Source organism: Rana temporaria, chromosome 5, assembly GCF_905171775.1.
Source record: "Rana temporaria chromosome 5, aRanTem1.1, whole genome shotgun sequence".
Taxonomy (NCBI): domain Eukaryota; kingdom Metazoa; phylum Chordata; class Amphibia; order Anura; family Ranidae; genus Rana; species Rana temporaria.
Window position 1 is genome coordinate 114,281,652 of NC_053493.1, and position 13,721 is coordinate 114,295,372.

The following is a 13,721-nucleotide window of genomic DNA, read 5'->3' on the forward strand; positions in this document are numbered from 1 at the left end:
ATGCTCCGGTACCTGCCTGACGGACGGAAAATAGGGTCACCATCCATCTGGATTTCACAGACAGAGTGGGATAGCAGTGTGTGTCAGTGGACATGTCACCACTGACATCTGCCGCTCCATAGGAGTGAATGGAGGCTCCGATCAGGTCCGCCTGAAAAACTGACAGGAGGACCTGATTGGAAAGCCTGTGTGAAAGGGACCTAAAGGTAAATGTTACTCTCAGTTTTATAATGGTCAGCATATATACAGTATGTTAAAGGAAATCAGAATACATAACCAATTGCTCCCAACTGTTCCTCATTTAGATTATTTCATTTCACAATATGTATTGTCAAGGGTATGGTATAAGTCATTTGTTTGCATATATTGTACTAAAAGATATCCCTTTTCTCTACGTTTTAGGCTGGTTTCACACGGGCGTTCTGTTTTTTAGTTTTAGTTCAGTTACCTTTTTTTATTTATTTTTTAAACGGATCAAAAACAGACACGGATGTAAATTTTTACATTAATTTTCATGTCCGCTGACATCTGTTTTTAAAAAAAAAAAGTATCTGAACAAGCACTGTATATAGCTGTATATAGCACTGGGAGAAGATGGCACCAGGAGAGAGGCTCGGAGAGAGACAGCAGTGGGAGAAGACAGCTCAGAGCTATTAACCACTTGACCACTGGGCACTTAAACCCCCTTAATAACCAGACCAATTTTCAGCTTTCAGTGCTCTCACAGTTTGAATAACAATAACTCAGTCATACAACGCTGTACCCAAATTAAATTGTGTCCTTTTTTTCCCACAAACAGAGCTTTCTTTTGGTGGTAATTAATAACCGTTGGGTTTTTTATTTTTTGCGCTATAAGAGAAAAATACTGAAAATTGTGTAAAATAATGATTTTTTTTTAGTTTCTGTAAAATTTAGCAAATTAGTATTTTTTCTTCAAAAAATTTTGGCCAAAATTTATACTGCTACATATCTTTGGTAAAAATAAGCAGGGCTGTGGAGTCGGTAGATAAATGTTCCGACTCTGACTCCGACTCCTCAGTTTTATGTACTTCCGACTCCGACTCCCCGACTCCGACTCCCCGACTCCGACTACTCTGTATTAATATGCAAATGTATTTTATACATTCCTTGAGGGAAAGAAATGCAACCTACCACTGGACTACTGGCTGGGAAGCCGACAGTCTACTGTATTGCACAGTTTAAGCAAAAGACAAACACAATGAAAACAATCAAGTGGCTGGATAGTAGCAGCAGGCATAAACATCAGGAACAGGATCTTTACCAGTTCAAAAATACAAACCACATTATTTGGTTGTTTTAGAACAAAAACAAAGCTTATCTATAATGAACCAAAAACAAAATCTGTAAAACCTAGAAATGGTTTATATTAATCTTAAAATGTAGTTATAGGCTTAGCAAATGCAAATCAATTCAATGTAGAGTTCTAAGGAAGAGAATTGCCTCTGCCAGATCCTCTTTCATAGAGGCTCTTAAGTCAGACTTTATTATTTTTAGGGCTGAAAATAATCTTTCGACACTGACTTGGGTGGGTGGCATTGCAGTAACTATTCTGGCCACATCACTAACGATCTCTGGATAAACAAGGATGGCTTCTTCAACGGTAAGTTTTGATGAGCGATCATACTTTTCAACTTCTTTTAGTGCTTTATAAAACTCCTGTTGGAATTTTTTTATTTGGACACTTACTGGTTCTCTAACATGCGTTCCCTGTAAAAGCAGAACACAACACTATGGAAAGTATAAGTATTGCAGCTCCTAATTGTGCGTTGCGTGCCATATAGTGAAGCACATGAAAAGCATGCTTCTTCACGGTCACTTAACGTGTTCATTTTGCGGTTACGTGAGGCACTGCATGCATTGGTCTTTATTCTTACAGTAGAGAAGTCATTAATTATAACTTTTTGTGAATTGGGACATTTAAACTTGCTTTTTTTTTATTTTTATTGCAATCTAAATTTAGTAGGAGTCGGAGTCGGAGTCGGTGCATTGTTTGCCGACTCCGACTCCAGGTACCCAAAATTTCCCTCGACTCCGACTCCTCGACTCCGACTCCACAGCCCTAAAAATAAGTACAAATTGGTGAATATTATTTGGTCTTTGTGAAAGTTATAGAGTCCACAAGCTATGGTGCCAATATCTGAAAATTGATCACACCTGAAGTACTGACAGCCTATCTCATTTCCTGAGACCCTAACATGCCATAAAAGTACAAATACCCCCCAAATGATCCCTTTTTGGAAAGAAGACATTCCAAGGTATTTAGAAGGAGGCATTGTGCGTTTTTTGAAGTTGTCATTTCTTCCCACAATTCTTTCCAAAATCAAGATTTTTTTTCTTGTCTTTTTCACAAAATTGTCATATTAGCAGGTTATTTCTCACACACAGCATAGGCATACTACAAATTACACCCCAAAACACATTCTGCTATTCCTCCCGAGTATGGCGATACCACATGTGTGAGACTTTTACACAGCGTGGCCACATACAGAGGCCCAACATGCAGGGAGCACCATTAGGTGTTCTGGAGCACCCAGACTAATTCTGACATTTCTCTCCTACATGTAAAAATCATCATTTATTTGCTAGTAAATTACATAGAACCCCAAAACATTATATATGATTTTTTAGCAAAGACCTTAGAGAATACAATGGTGGTCGTTGCAACTTTTTATCTCGCACTGTATTTGCGCAGCAATTTTTCAAACGTGTTTTTAAAAAAAAAAACTATTTTGTGCTTAAAAAAAACAAAAAGTAAAGTTAGCCCAATGTTTTTGCATAATGTGAAAGATGAAGTTACGCCGAGTAAATAGATACACAACATGTCACCCTTCAAAATTTCACACACTTGTGCAATGGCGCCAAACTTCGCTACTTAAAAATCCCCATAGACGACGCTTTAAATATTTTTACAGGTTACATGTTTTTAGTTACAGAGAAGGTCTAGGGACAAAATTATTGCACTCACTCTAACGTTCGCAAAGATATTTCACATGTGTGGTTTGAACACCATTTTCATATGTGGGCGGGACTTGCATATGCGTTCGCTTCTGCACGCTTTAAAAAATATATATATTTTATTGTTCATTTTACTTTATTTATTTTAGTTTGACACTTTTTTCCACAAAAAATAAAACATTTTGATCACTTCTATTCCTATTATAAAGAATGTAAACATCTCTTGTAATAGGAATATGGCATGACAGGTCCTCTTTACAGTGAGGCCCCGTACACACGTCCGAGGAACTCGACGTGCCAAACACATCGAGTTCCTCGTCGAGTTCAGTGTTGAAGACGCCGAGGATCTCGGCGGGCCGACTTTCCTCATTGAACAACGAGGAAATAGAGAACATGTTCTCTATTTGGCCCGACGAGTTCCTCGTCGGCTTCCTCGCTGAAAAGTGTACACACGACCGAGTTTCTCGGTAGAATCCAGCTCCGATCGAGTTTTTGGCTGAATTCTGCCGAGAAACTCGGTCGTGTGTACGGGGCCTGAGATGTGTGGTCAATAAGACCCCACATTTCACCTCTAAGCTAGGAAGCCTGAAATAAAAAACAATAAAAAAAACAATCCTGGCTTCGATCGTAGCATTGAGTCGGTAGAAGCAGGAGGGGGGGGCGTATTGCAGAGTATTACGGGGTATTGCAAAGTATTGCGGGGTATTGCTAGGTATTGCAGAGTATTGCAGGGTATTTGCCTAAAAGCTGAGAAGCATGCAGCTGGGAACATGCTGACTGCAGAAACCATCTACTACAACCACTAGATTGCATGTTAATTGTGAGCAGACACCTGCTGGGAACAGATACTTTACCTTCCTAGAACTAGTACCCACATGGACTTCCCAGAAAAGTAGTTTCCATTAGGTACTGTACATATCATATAATTCCTGAAAGAACTGCAGTTAGCCATAATCATAATTTTGCAAGCAGTTTTAACCAGGTTTTTAACAAAAAAAATGGAATAGATCAAGGCTACCATATGCAGTATATTATATACGGTAGTTACATGTTTATTTAAATTGATGGTAGGTGTTCATGATTCATTTGGTTGCTTTTATTGTTTCAAAATGATTAAACCTGCTAGATAATAGGCAATTGTTTAGACTACTTTACAGTTGTTAGTACATTATTCCAAAACATAGTGTAGGTGAAGTATTTCATATAAAATAAATGTTTGGGTCATACCTGTGTAAGTTGTCCGAATCCATCAGGCCAAGAATCTTCCTTATACTTGTCATTAGGATAAGTTTCACCTGGACTTCTATCACCATGTCGGAACACCTAACAAAGAGAAAATGTAATAAAAACTGAGCACCAAGGTGGACAGACTTACTCCATTCAAGGGTTGGTAAATAAATGGCAAGGGAATTCAATAAAGCACTTAAGTCGGCCATAAATGGTTTAAATGTCGGCTGATTGGTTCAGAAGGGACTGGCCAAAACTCAAACCATGTATGGGCAGGCTGCTTGCACCCAAGTTGATCGATTGATCAACTTCAGTACAGCCAGCCCGTGTAATTTTTCTTGCGATTATTGCCAGCGGCTAGCAATAATCACTTCATGTTCTCCCATCCGAGATGGCTCTCGCCAGGAGAACGCAGTAGCTCCGCGGGAGGAATTCCCCCGAAACACTGACTGGAAGCCAGCGATGTTCTTTAATGCAACCCGTGGTTTCCTGCTGCCAGTTTTGTTAGCCTTACTGAAATAAAAAAATAAATAAATACTTTTCTGGGTAAACCTGGTATAAATGTAATCCATGACCACGTCCCTCTAGTGGCGCAACATTGGGAGGAACGACGTTCTGACGTCACTGCGCTGTATGTTAGACCGGGAAGATACCGGCTGTCTTATCGATGAGCCGGCCGGCTCGATTGTTCATATATGCCAGTATTTTATTACATACTGTAAATGTAAGTTGGCATTTTAATGACATTCATTAAACTTAAAAGGCCAGATTCAGGTAGTTTTGCTTAAATCTGTGGCGGCGTAACGTATCACATTTACGTTACACCGCCGCAAGTTTTACGGGCAAGTGCTTGATTCACAAAGCACTTGCCTGTAAAGTTGCGGCGGCGTATCCCCGCCTAATTCAAATGGGGCGTGGATCATTTAAATTAGGCGCGTTCCTGCGCCGATCGTACTGCGCATGCGCCGTCCCTAAAACTTCTCGACGTGCATTGCGCTAAATGACGTCGCAAGGACATCATTGGTCCAGCGCCATTCACGGACTACTTACGCAAGCAACGTTAAATTTGAAATTTCGACACGGGAACGACGGCCATACTTAACATTGGCTACGCCACCTAGGGGGCAGCTTTATCTTTACGCCGCATATCTCTTACGGAAACGGCGTAAATTTACTGCGACGGGCAAGCGTACATTCGTGAATCGGCGTAACGACTCATTTGCATATTCTACGCCGACCGCAATGGAATCGCCACCTAGCGGCCGGCCTAGAATTGCAGCCTAAGATCCGACGGTGTAAGTCACTTACACCTGTCGGATCTTAGGGAGATCTATGCGTAACCTGATTCTATGAATCAGGCGCATAGATACGACCGGCCGGACTCAGAGATACGACTGCGTATCAGGAGATACGCCGTCGTATCTTCTTTATGAATCCAGCCCAAAGTGTTTTTTGCTATGTAAGTCTATTTTGTCCTATGTGGTGTACCCCGAATCGTTGCGTTATATGAGATATCTTCTATCCAAGCTGAGGCACATATCTTATCATATAGAGACCCCAGGCTGGGTTAATAGCCATATGCGCTAACCGATCTCCTATAACCAAGAGATCACATCCATCTGGTAAGCGGCAGTGTGTTATTCCGGTGGAGGCACTTTTCTGTCATCACTTTCTTCTGAATGCCGTGGATCCATTTGCACACTGGGGAAGTTTTAGCTTATATGGACATCTGTCTTTGCTGTTTATGACACAGTCGTCAGTGTCACCCTCAAGGATTGCTTTTTTTATCCTCATCTTTATTACATTTTTACACGGACTGAGATCTATTCACTGGATGTCTTCTAGTTCTCAATTTATTTTTGGAGATATTAATTATAATTATTTTTATTATATATTTTTCTGTCACTATTTCATTGAGGTCTTTAGACCATCTTCATAATCATTTTTCACTTATTTAATGTTTAGCACTAAAAGTATATTCATTTGTGATTCTATCTAGTATTTATGATCACTAGTGTCATCTATAGTCCACATTAGCGCAGCTTTTTTCTTTATTATAAATGTAATAGTTTTCTCTTAGGCCCTGTACACACGATCAGTACATCCGATGAGAACTGTCCGAAGGCTGATGGTCTGATGTGCCTACACACCATCAGTTCAAAAACCGATCGAGTATCAAATTTTTATCCATTTTATTTGCTCAAATACATATTTTTTTTTCAGTAATGCAATTGATGCTTGCCTCTTCTTGTCTTCTTGTTTTTGTGGTTTCACTTTGGATTTCTATGGAAATCCGCATTTGAAATTGTCACACAGTCGTTTTGTACTGTAAAACTTCTAAATACTAATGCGGCGTTCACACGACCGTTTTTAATGTCATGGAAAAAACAAAGTTTTTCTCGGCGTGATTCTTGTCAAGCCTGCCTTGCATACACACGATCGTGAAAAAGAAAAATGCTCGAGCAAAGCGCGGTGATGTACAACACGTACGACGGCACTATAAAGGGGAAGTTCCATTCGGATGGCGCCACACTTTGGGCTGCTTTTGCTAATTTCGTGTTAGTAAAAGTTTGGTGAGAGACGATTCGCGCTTTTCAGTCTTCGTGCTTTTCAGTCTGTTACAGCGTGACGAATGTGCTATCTCCATTACAAACGCTAGTTTTACCAGAACGAGTGCTCCCGTCTCATAATTTGCTTCTGAGAATGCGCGTTTTTTTCCCGTCGTTAAAGCCTACACACGACCGTTTTTCACAATGTGAAAAACGACGATGTGAAAAATTAGAGCATGTTCTAAATTTTAAATGGCCATTTTTCACGTCGAGAAAAATGCTCTGGAGCCTACACACGATCGTTTTTAATGACCAATTAAAAAAATTGTGTATATGCGGCATAAGGCTGCATTCACACATGATCATGGGCTTGTCACTCAAAAAGGAGCATGAGTTTCTTTGGAGCGAAAGTGTCACGCATTGCAATTTGCCTCGATTGAATCCCAATTAACCATGTGACAATCGCAGCACAATAACTTAGAAGTATTGGCATCTAAAACGCCATGACAAAAGCGTGAATACAGCTTTACAGGTCTTTTCTAGCTTAAAGGAAATTGATAACTGGTGGAGGTTGGTGCCTGGCATTATCTGCTCTAGGAGGAGAACAGGACATTCCACGAGTCTCCACATAAACTAAAAAACATCCCATCCTGCCTTTTTGCTAGGACTTTGTAAAATTATTCCAGCCATTACTGCTTACCCACACCTACAGTGAGCTATCAAACCCCTACACATGTGTAGTCCACTATCATGTGTAGTCCACTATCTCCTCCATCACAGTATCACTGAACTCAGAGCTACTGCAACAGGGGAGAAAGAATACATGCAAAAGGGTTTGAATTACCTGCTAGTGTCTTAGCAACATCCTAGCAACAAGGCATGATAGGATGATGCCATATGTGTTTTTTGTCCACGCTTAGGGAAAACAACCTACACATATATCAAGGGCATTATTTTACTTTGATCAAAGCTGCTCAGTTTGTTTTTGTCAACACGCACCCCTTACCTGTATAGGCATTTTTTTTTTTGGTAAAGGTGAACTAATGTTAAAGTGGTTGTAAAGGCAGAAGATTTTTATCATCTTGCATTCTATGCATAAAGATAAAATCCCTTCTGTGTGCAGCAGCCCCCCTAATACTTACCTGAGCCCCCTCTCGATCCAGCAATGTCCACGAGTGCCTCGGCCATCCGGGACTTTCCCTCCTGATTGGCTGAGACACAGAAGCGGCGCCATTGGCTCCTGCTGCTGTCAATCAAAGTCAGTTAGCCAATGAAGAGAGAGTGGAGGCAGGGCCAAACCGCAGCTCTATGTATGAATGGATACACGGAGCTGCAGCTCGGCTCGGGTGCCCCCATAGCAAGCTGCTTGCTGCGGGGGCACTTAACAGAAGGGAGGGGCCAGGAGCACCAGAAGAGGGACACAAGAAGAGGAGAAGTGGGGCTGCTTTGTGCAAAACCATTTCATAGAGTAGGTAAGTAACATGTTTGATATTTTTATAGAAAAAAAAAAACTAGACTTTACAATCACGTTAAGAGTAGTGTAGAGTGTTCTCTGTTGTGCTGGAAAAGTAAAGTTAATTTTAGCTCTTTGGGAACCATCTTTATTACACAGTGATGGTTAAAAGCCTATGGACTTTTGTCTTTCATTCTCACTCAGTCAACTTCTTTTTTTCCATTAACAGCCTCTTCTAAAAATTACTATGGTCCCTGTAATATGGCATTTAAATGGTAATCCAGTCAAAGGTACACAGGGTAAACACACCCAATAGGGATATTTTAAGCGGAGGTTCACCCTAAAAAACATGTATATACCATTCCATCCAGCATACTGCCGACATGTACAGTATGCTGTTTTTTTTTTTTTTTTTCGCTGTACATTGTATAGCTATTTTTCCCCCGGCTTCCGGATACTGGCTCCCGCGGGAGTGGGCGTTCCTATTCAGAGACTAAATGATTGACGTGATGACAAAAGCTTCCCCCCGGCGCAGAATGCGCGTCACCAATTTCCAAAAGAAGCCGAACGTCGGTGCGCAGGCGCCGTATAGCGCCGTATAGAGCCGACTCACAGTTCGGCTTCTTTCCGAAACTGGTGACGCGCATTATGCACCGGGGGGAAGCTTTTGTCATCACGTCAATCACTTAGGTCTTGTACACACGGTCGGACCAAACCGATGAGACTGGCCCGTCGGACCGGTTCCAGCGGTTCACCTCTGAAGTGGCCGTACGGCCTGATGTGTGTACACACCATCAGTTCAAAATCCGATCGGGTCAGAACGCACTGACGTAAAACACACGACGTGCTGAAAAAAACGAAGTTCAATGCTTCCAAGCATGCGTTGACTTGATTCTGAGCATGCGCGGGTTTTGAACCGATGCTTTTGTGTACTAACCATCGGTTTGGTCCGATCGGGCAGCGGTTCGGTTTTGAAGCATGTTTAGAAATTTTGGACCGAAGGACACCAGACCGATAGCCTATACACACGGTCGGTTTGGTCCGATGAAAATGAACCTCGGTCCATTCTCATCGGACTAAACCGACCGTGTGTACGGGGCCTAAGTCTCTGAATAGGAACGCCCACTCCCGCCGGAGACACTACCCGGAAGCCGGGGGGGGGGGGGGAATAGCTATACGAGGGTATGTACAGCGAAAAAAAAATAAAAAACAGCATACTGTACATGTCGGCAGTATACTGGATGGAATGGTATATACATGTTTTAGGGTGAACCTCCGCTTTAAGTAGGAGGATGTTTTGTCAGCCATGTCAGTCACTGGCTTCAGAAATATGTTCAGTAATGATAACTGCTATAATTCTCAGTTCTGGGATGCTTACCTAAGAGGTTTGGGAGCTCCCACCCTGCCTTGCATGTTCTAGTTCCTCCTGCTGCATTCTTTATAAAATAAATAATAGATCTGATAAGTATGTAGCACTACCCCCGAAGGAGCTGCTGGTTTGTTTTGGGTGGCACATTACGTCTGTACCCCCGCCGTCTAGGGTACTGGATGAGTGCTGTAATAAAGTCAATGTCCATACGACAGGTGCCCTTTCTGTGCTTTTATTACCCAGCCGGGTAAAAACGATAGGAGTAGAAGTAGGTGAAGGGATAGAAGAAATAAGAATGGCGGATTCAGGGTTAACTGGTGCTGGAAACAGTCCTGCTCCCAAAAAACAAAACTTCTTCGCCACTCTAGCCAGAGTGGGTATAGTGCATCTGGATAGGCCTCTCTCACCAGCCTAGCAGCCAGAGTGTCACCCGGAAACTTTAGGTTGAAGTCTCTGCCACAGACCCTCCTAAAGGTGGAGATAATCTCGGTCCAAAATCCTTCTCAACTGGATTTTGCACCCGGATCTCCTTCTAACAGCTTTAGTTAGTTACGTCAGGAACTTCGTCCAGCCTCTCAGGCCTTGTACACACGACCGAACATGTCCGCTGAAACTGGTCCGCGGACCAGTTTCCGCGGACATGTCTGACCGTGTGTAGGGCCGACCGGACAGTTTTCCGGCCTAGCGGACAGGTTTCCAGCGGACAAAAGTTTCTTAGCATGCTAAGAAACATGTCCGCTGGAAGCCTGTCCGTCGGACATGTCCGATGGTTAGTACGACTCATCGGACATGTCCGCTGGGCCGAAATCCCACGCATGCGTCAAAGTGATTTGACGCATGCGTGGAAGCATTGAACTTCCTGGGTCGCGCACGTCGCCGCCACGTCACCGCGTTTTCTGTCCGCAGGGATTTTGGTCTGATGGTGTGTACACACATCAGACCAAAATCTGCCAGCAGACATGTCCGATGAAAACGGTCCGTGGACCGTTTTCATCGGACATGTCTGATCGTGTGTACAAGGCCTCAGTTACGAAGCGTCCTTCGATGAGCAGATAGGTCTCTCCTGTGACACCGGGCTCGTGCTCAGTGTCCCTGAGACAGGTTCTCCATCGACCGGCTTCCTCCCACATTGGACGGACAGCACAGGACCACTTGCAATTTTTAGACTCAGTCTGCCTACCCAGTCTACAAAGTAGATTAGTGCTCCGGGCCAATGTGGTCCCGGAGCCAGGAACACGGCTACACACATCCCAGCCAAGAGGGCGACACACGGGGTGGTAGGACGATTGCCCAGGTGGAGAGCGGCGGGGCGACGACGCCCAACCAATGACATCTGCCCCCTAAATACCCCTCCCCAGCATGCACAGCGAGGCGATCAACCCTCCTAATTGGCTGCCGAGGAGAAGTATCCACACGACCCTGACTCCTACTGCTGCCACCTACCGTCTGGGGGGTGACTGAAGTCCTCCAGACAGCAGCACGGGCAAACAGTACAGCCGGAGCTGGAACAGAGGCCTCAAATTTAGCTAAATAAACATGGTCAGAGTCAATTTACTCTCTGACCCCCCTCTAAATTTACAATAGCACCTGCCATGAAAATAGACAGGCGCTACAAGTAGAATGGCACTCCTTAATGACCAGAGGAAATATGCAGATCCAGGTACTCAGGCACATAGATCTCTCCAACAGAATACAAGAGCTATAACAAGCTGACAACTTATTTAAAGCAGAAGTTTAGTTAAAGCGGTGGTTCACCCTCCTTAACAACAGTCTAGCATTACATTCGGCATAGTAGCGCGAGCTACAGTATGCCTGTCTGTATTTTTTTATCCCCGTACTCACTGTGCTATTGTACATTGAAGATTCCGACTCCCGCGGGCAATGGGCGTGCCTATGGAGAGGGAGGATGATTGACGGCCGGCTCTGGCACGTCACGCTCCCCGAAGACAGCCGGAGTAGGTCTCGGCTCTTCACGGCGCCTGCTCACAGGCTATGCGCAGGCGCCGTGAAGAGCCAAGCCTATTTCGGCTATTTCCGGAGAAGCGTGACGTGCCAGGGCCGGCCGTCAATCACCTTCTCTCTCCATAGGAACGCCCATTCCCCGGAATCTTCAATGTACAATAGCACAGTGAGTACGGGGATAAAAAAATACAGACAGGCATACTGTAGCTCGCGCTACTATGCCGAATTTAATGCTAGAGGAAAAAAAATAATATTTTTTTTTTTATATAGGGTGAACCCCCGCTTTAAATTGTCTTTCTAGGATAAAGGTTCATTAACATTACCTATCTCTAATGAACCATATTCCACATTCTGCCAATTGCTCCTTAGTGTAGAAATGTTACCTGCAATCAGTAGCGCTGAGCAGTGCGGAGTGTACCAAGATGGCCTCTGCGCCACCTTCCTACTGCTTCTTTCAAAATGTAACATTAAAACAGCATCACAAATTTCAATATACGTACTATATTTAATTATATCCACTCCGTTTATTGTTAAAATGACTGTGAAATTCATGACATAGATGGGTGTAGTAAGACCTCTGCTGCCGCCTTCTGATTGCAGGTGTTCTGTCAGATTAGCAAACCTGCTGCGCACGCACAGTAAGTATTCAGATGACGGAACCTAATCTGATGGGTTGCTGATTCTGGCAGAAAACCAGCAGATGTTGCTGCAGCCCCCGCTACCTTTAAATCTGATCCAGGAACGTGTGCGACATTATATTAGGAGTATATTGACATCTGCAGCAGATCGCACACCCAGTGTGTTTTGAGCACGGCGTGAGAAATGCACACAGAACGCAGGTTTTCTGCACCATGTTCCGGTGTAAATGAGCCTGAAGACCACAGGAAAATAAAGCAGCCAGGAAAGCAGGAAACAGAGCATATTCCTCTACAAACATCTGTAATGCAGATCACTCACCACAATCACAAGTTTAAGTTTCTTCTCCGCAGCAGACTGCCCCAGAATAGGAAAGAATACATTCAGGAAAATAAAACAACTTAATAAAAAATACAATAAGCGTCTTGTAGCAGGGAGAGAGGAAGGCATTGTTGTTCGTCTTGTAGAGCAAGTTCACCTGGCACAACCTTTAGACGGTGCACTGAATATGTATAAGTGGTAGGGCGGAGCAAAGCGTTCTATTGTAAATGAAAGTAAAAAAGTAAAAGTATATCACTATACTGTTTAGACATGTCACCTCTTGTAGAATGCTCAGCTGAAAGGACAAATAAATATAGTGGCCCAGATTCAGGTAGAATCGCGCAATATTTGCGTGGGCAAAGAGCAAAAATTTTTCTCTGCGCCCACGCAAATATTGCGCTTTGCCTGCGATTCACGGAGCAGTTGCTCCGTAAATTGCGCGGGCGATATGCTAAATAGCCCTGCGTAAGGGCGCCTAATGTAAATGATCCCGCCGGGGGCGGGAATCATTTAAATTAGGCCAGCTCCCGCGCCGAGCGAACAGCGCATGCTCCGTCGGGAAACTTTCCCGACGTGCATTGCGGCAAATGACGTCGTAAGGACGTCATTTGCTTCTAAGTGAACGTGAATGGCGTCCAGCGCCATTCACGGTTCACTTACGTAAACAACGTAAAATTTGAACGTCGCGAGCGGGAAGCGCAGCTATACTTTAGCATTGGTTGCGCCTGCTATTAGCAGGAGCAGCCTTATGCTAAAGTGGCCGTACGGAAACTCCGTACCTTGCGTGCGCAGGGCCCGCGCAACTTTTGTGAATCGGTGGTAGTATGCAATTTGCATACTATACGCCGATCACAATGGCCGCGCCCCCTAGCGGCCAACGCAAGAATGCAGCCTGGGATGTGAAGGCATAAGGAGGCTTATGTCTGTCACATCCTAGGCTGCAGTCGGTGTAACGAGGTTCCTGAATCAGGAGCACTCATTACACCGGAGCAAGTAAGCCCTTGCGCCGCGCAACCTATGGTTGCGCGGGCGCAAGTGCTTCTTGAATCTGGGCCATTGTTTTGAGGCTGGTTGATAAGGTGTAACTTTATTAAAACATTTCAATTTCTTCTTTGTGGAGAAATAAACAATAACAACAGTGCAGTAGATAAAAAAAAACAAAAAAAAACGACTTTATAATAGAAACTTAAAGTAGAACTGAATACAAAACAATTTTTTTTAATTTGGA

At 43.6% G+C, this 13,721-nt stretch overlaps 1 protein-coding gene across 1 annotated transcript in view; it reads right to left on the minus strand.

Annotated features, from left to right (window-relative positions):
• Positions 1–12,701, minus strand: part of LOC120940273 (prostatic acid phosphatase-like) — a 62,152-nt gene extending 49,451 nt beyond the window's left edge. The window contains exons 1-2 of the mRNA XM_040353032.1: positions 12,494–12,701; positions 4,204–4,299 (exon numbers count right to left, since the gene is read on the minus strand). Coding sequence (XP_040208966.1) covers positions 4,204–4,299; positions 12,494–12,622 — 225 coding nt within the window. The 5' untranslated portion in view covers positions 12,623–12,701. The remainder of the gene's footprint in view (positions 1–4,203; positions 4,300–12,493) is intronic.
• Positions 12,702–13,721: the final 1,020 nt, after the last annotated feature.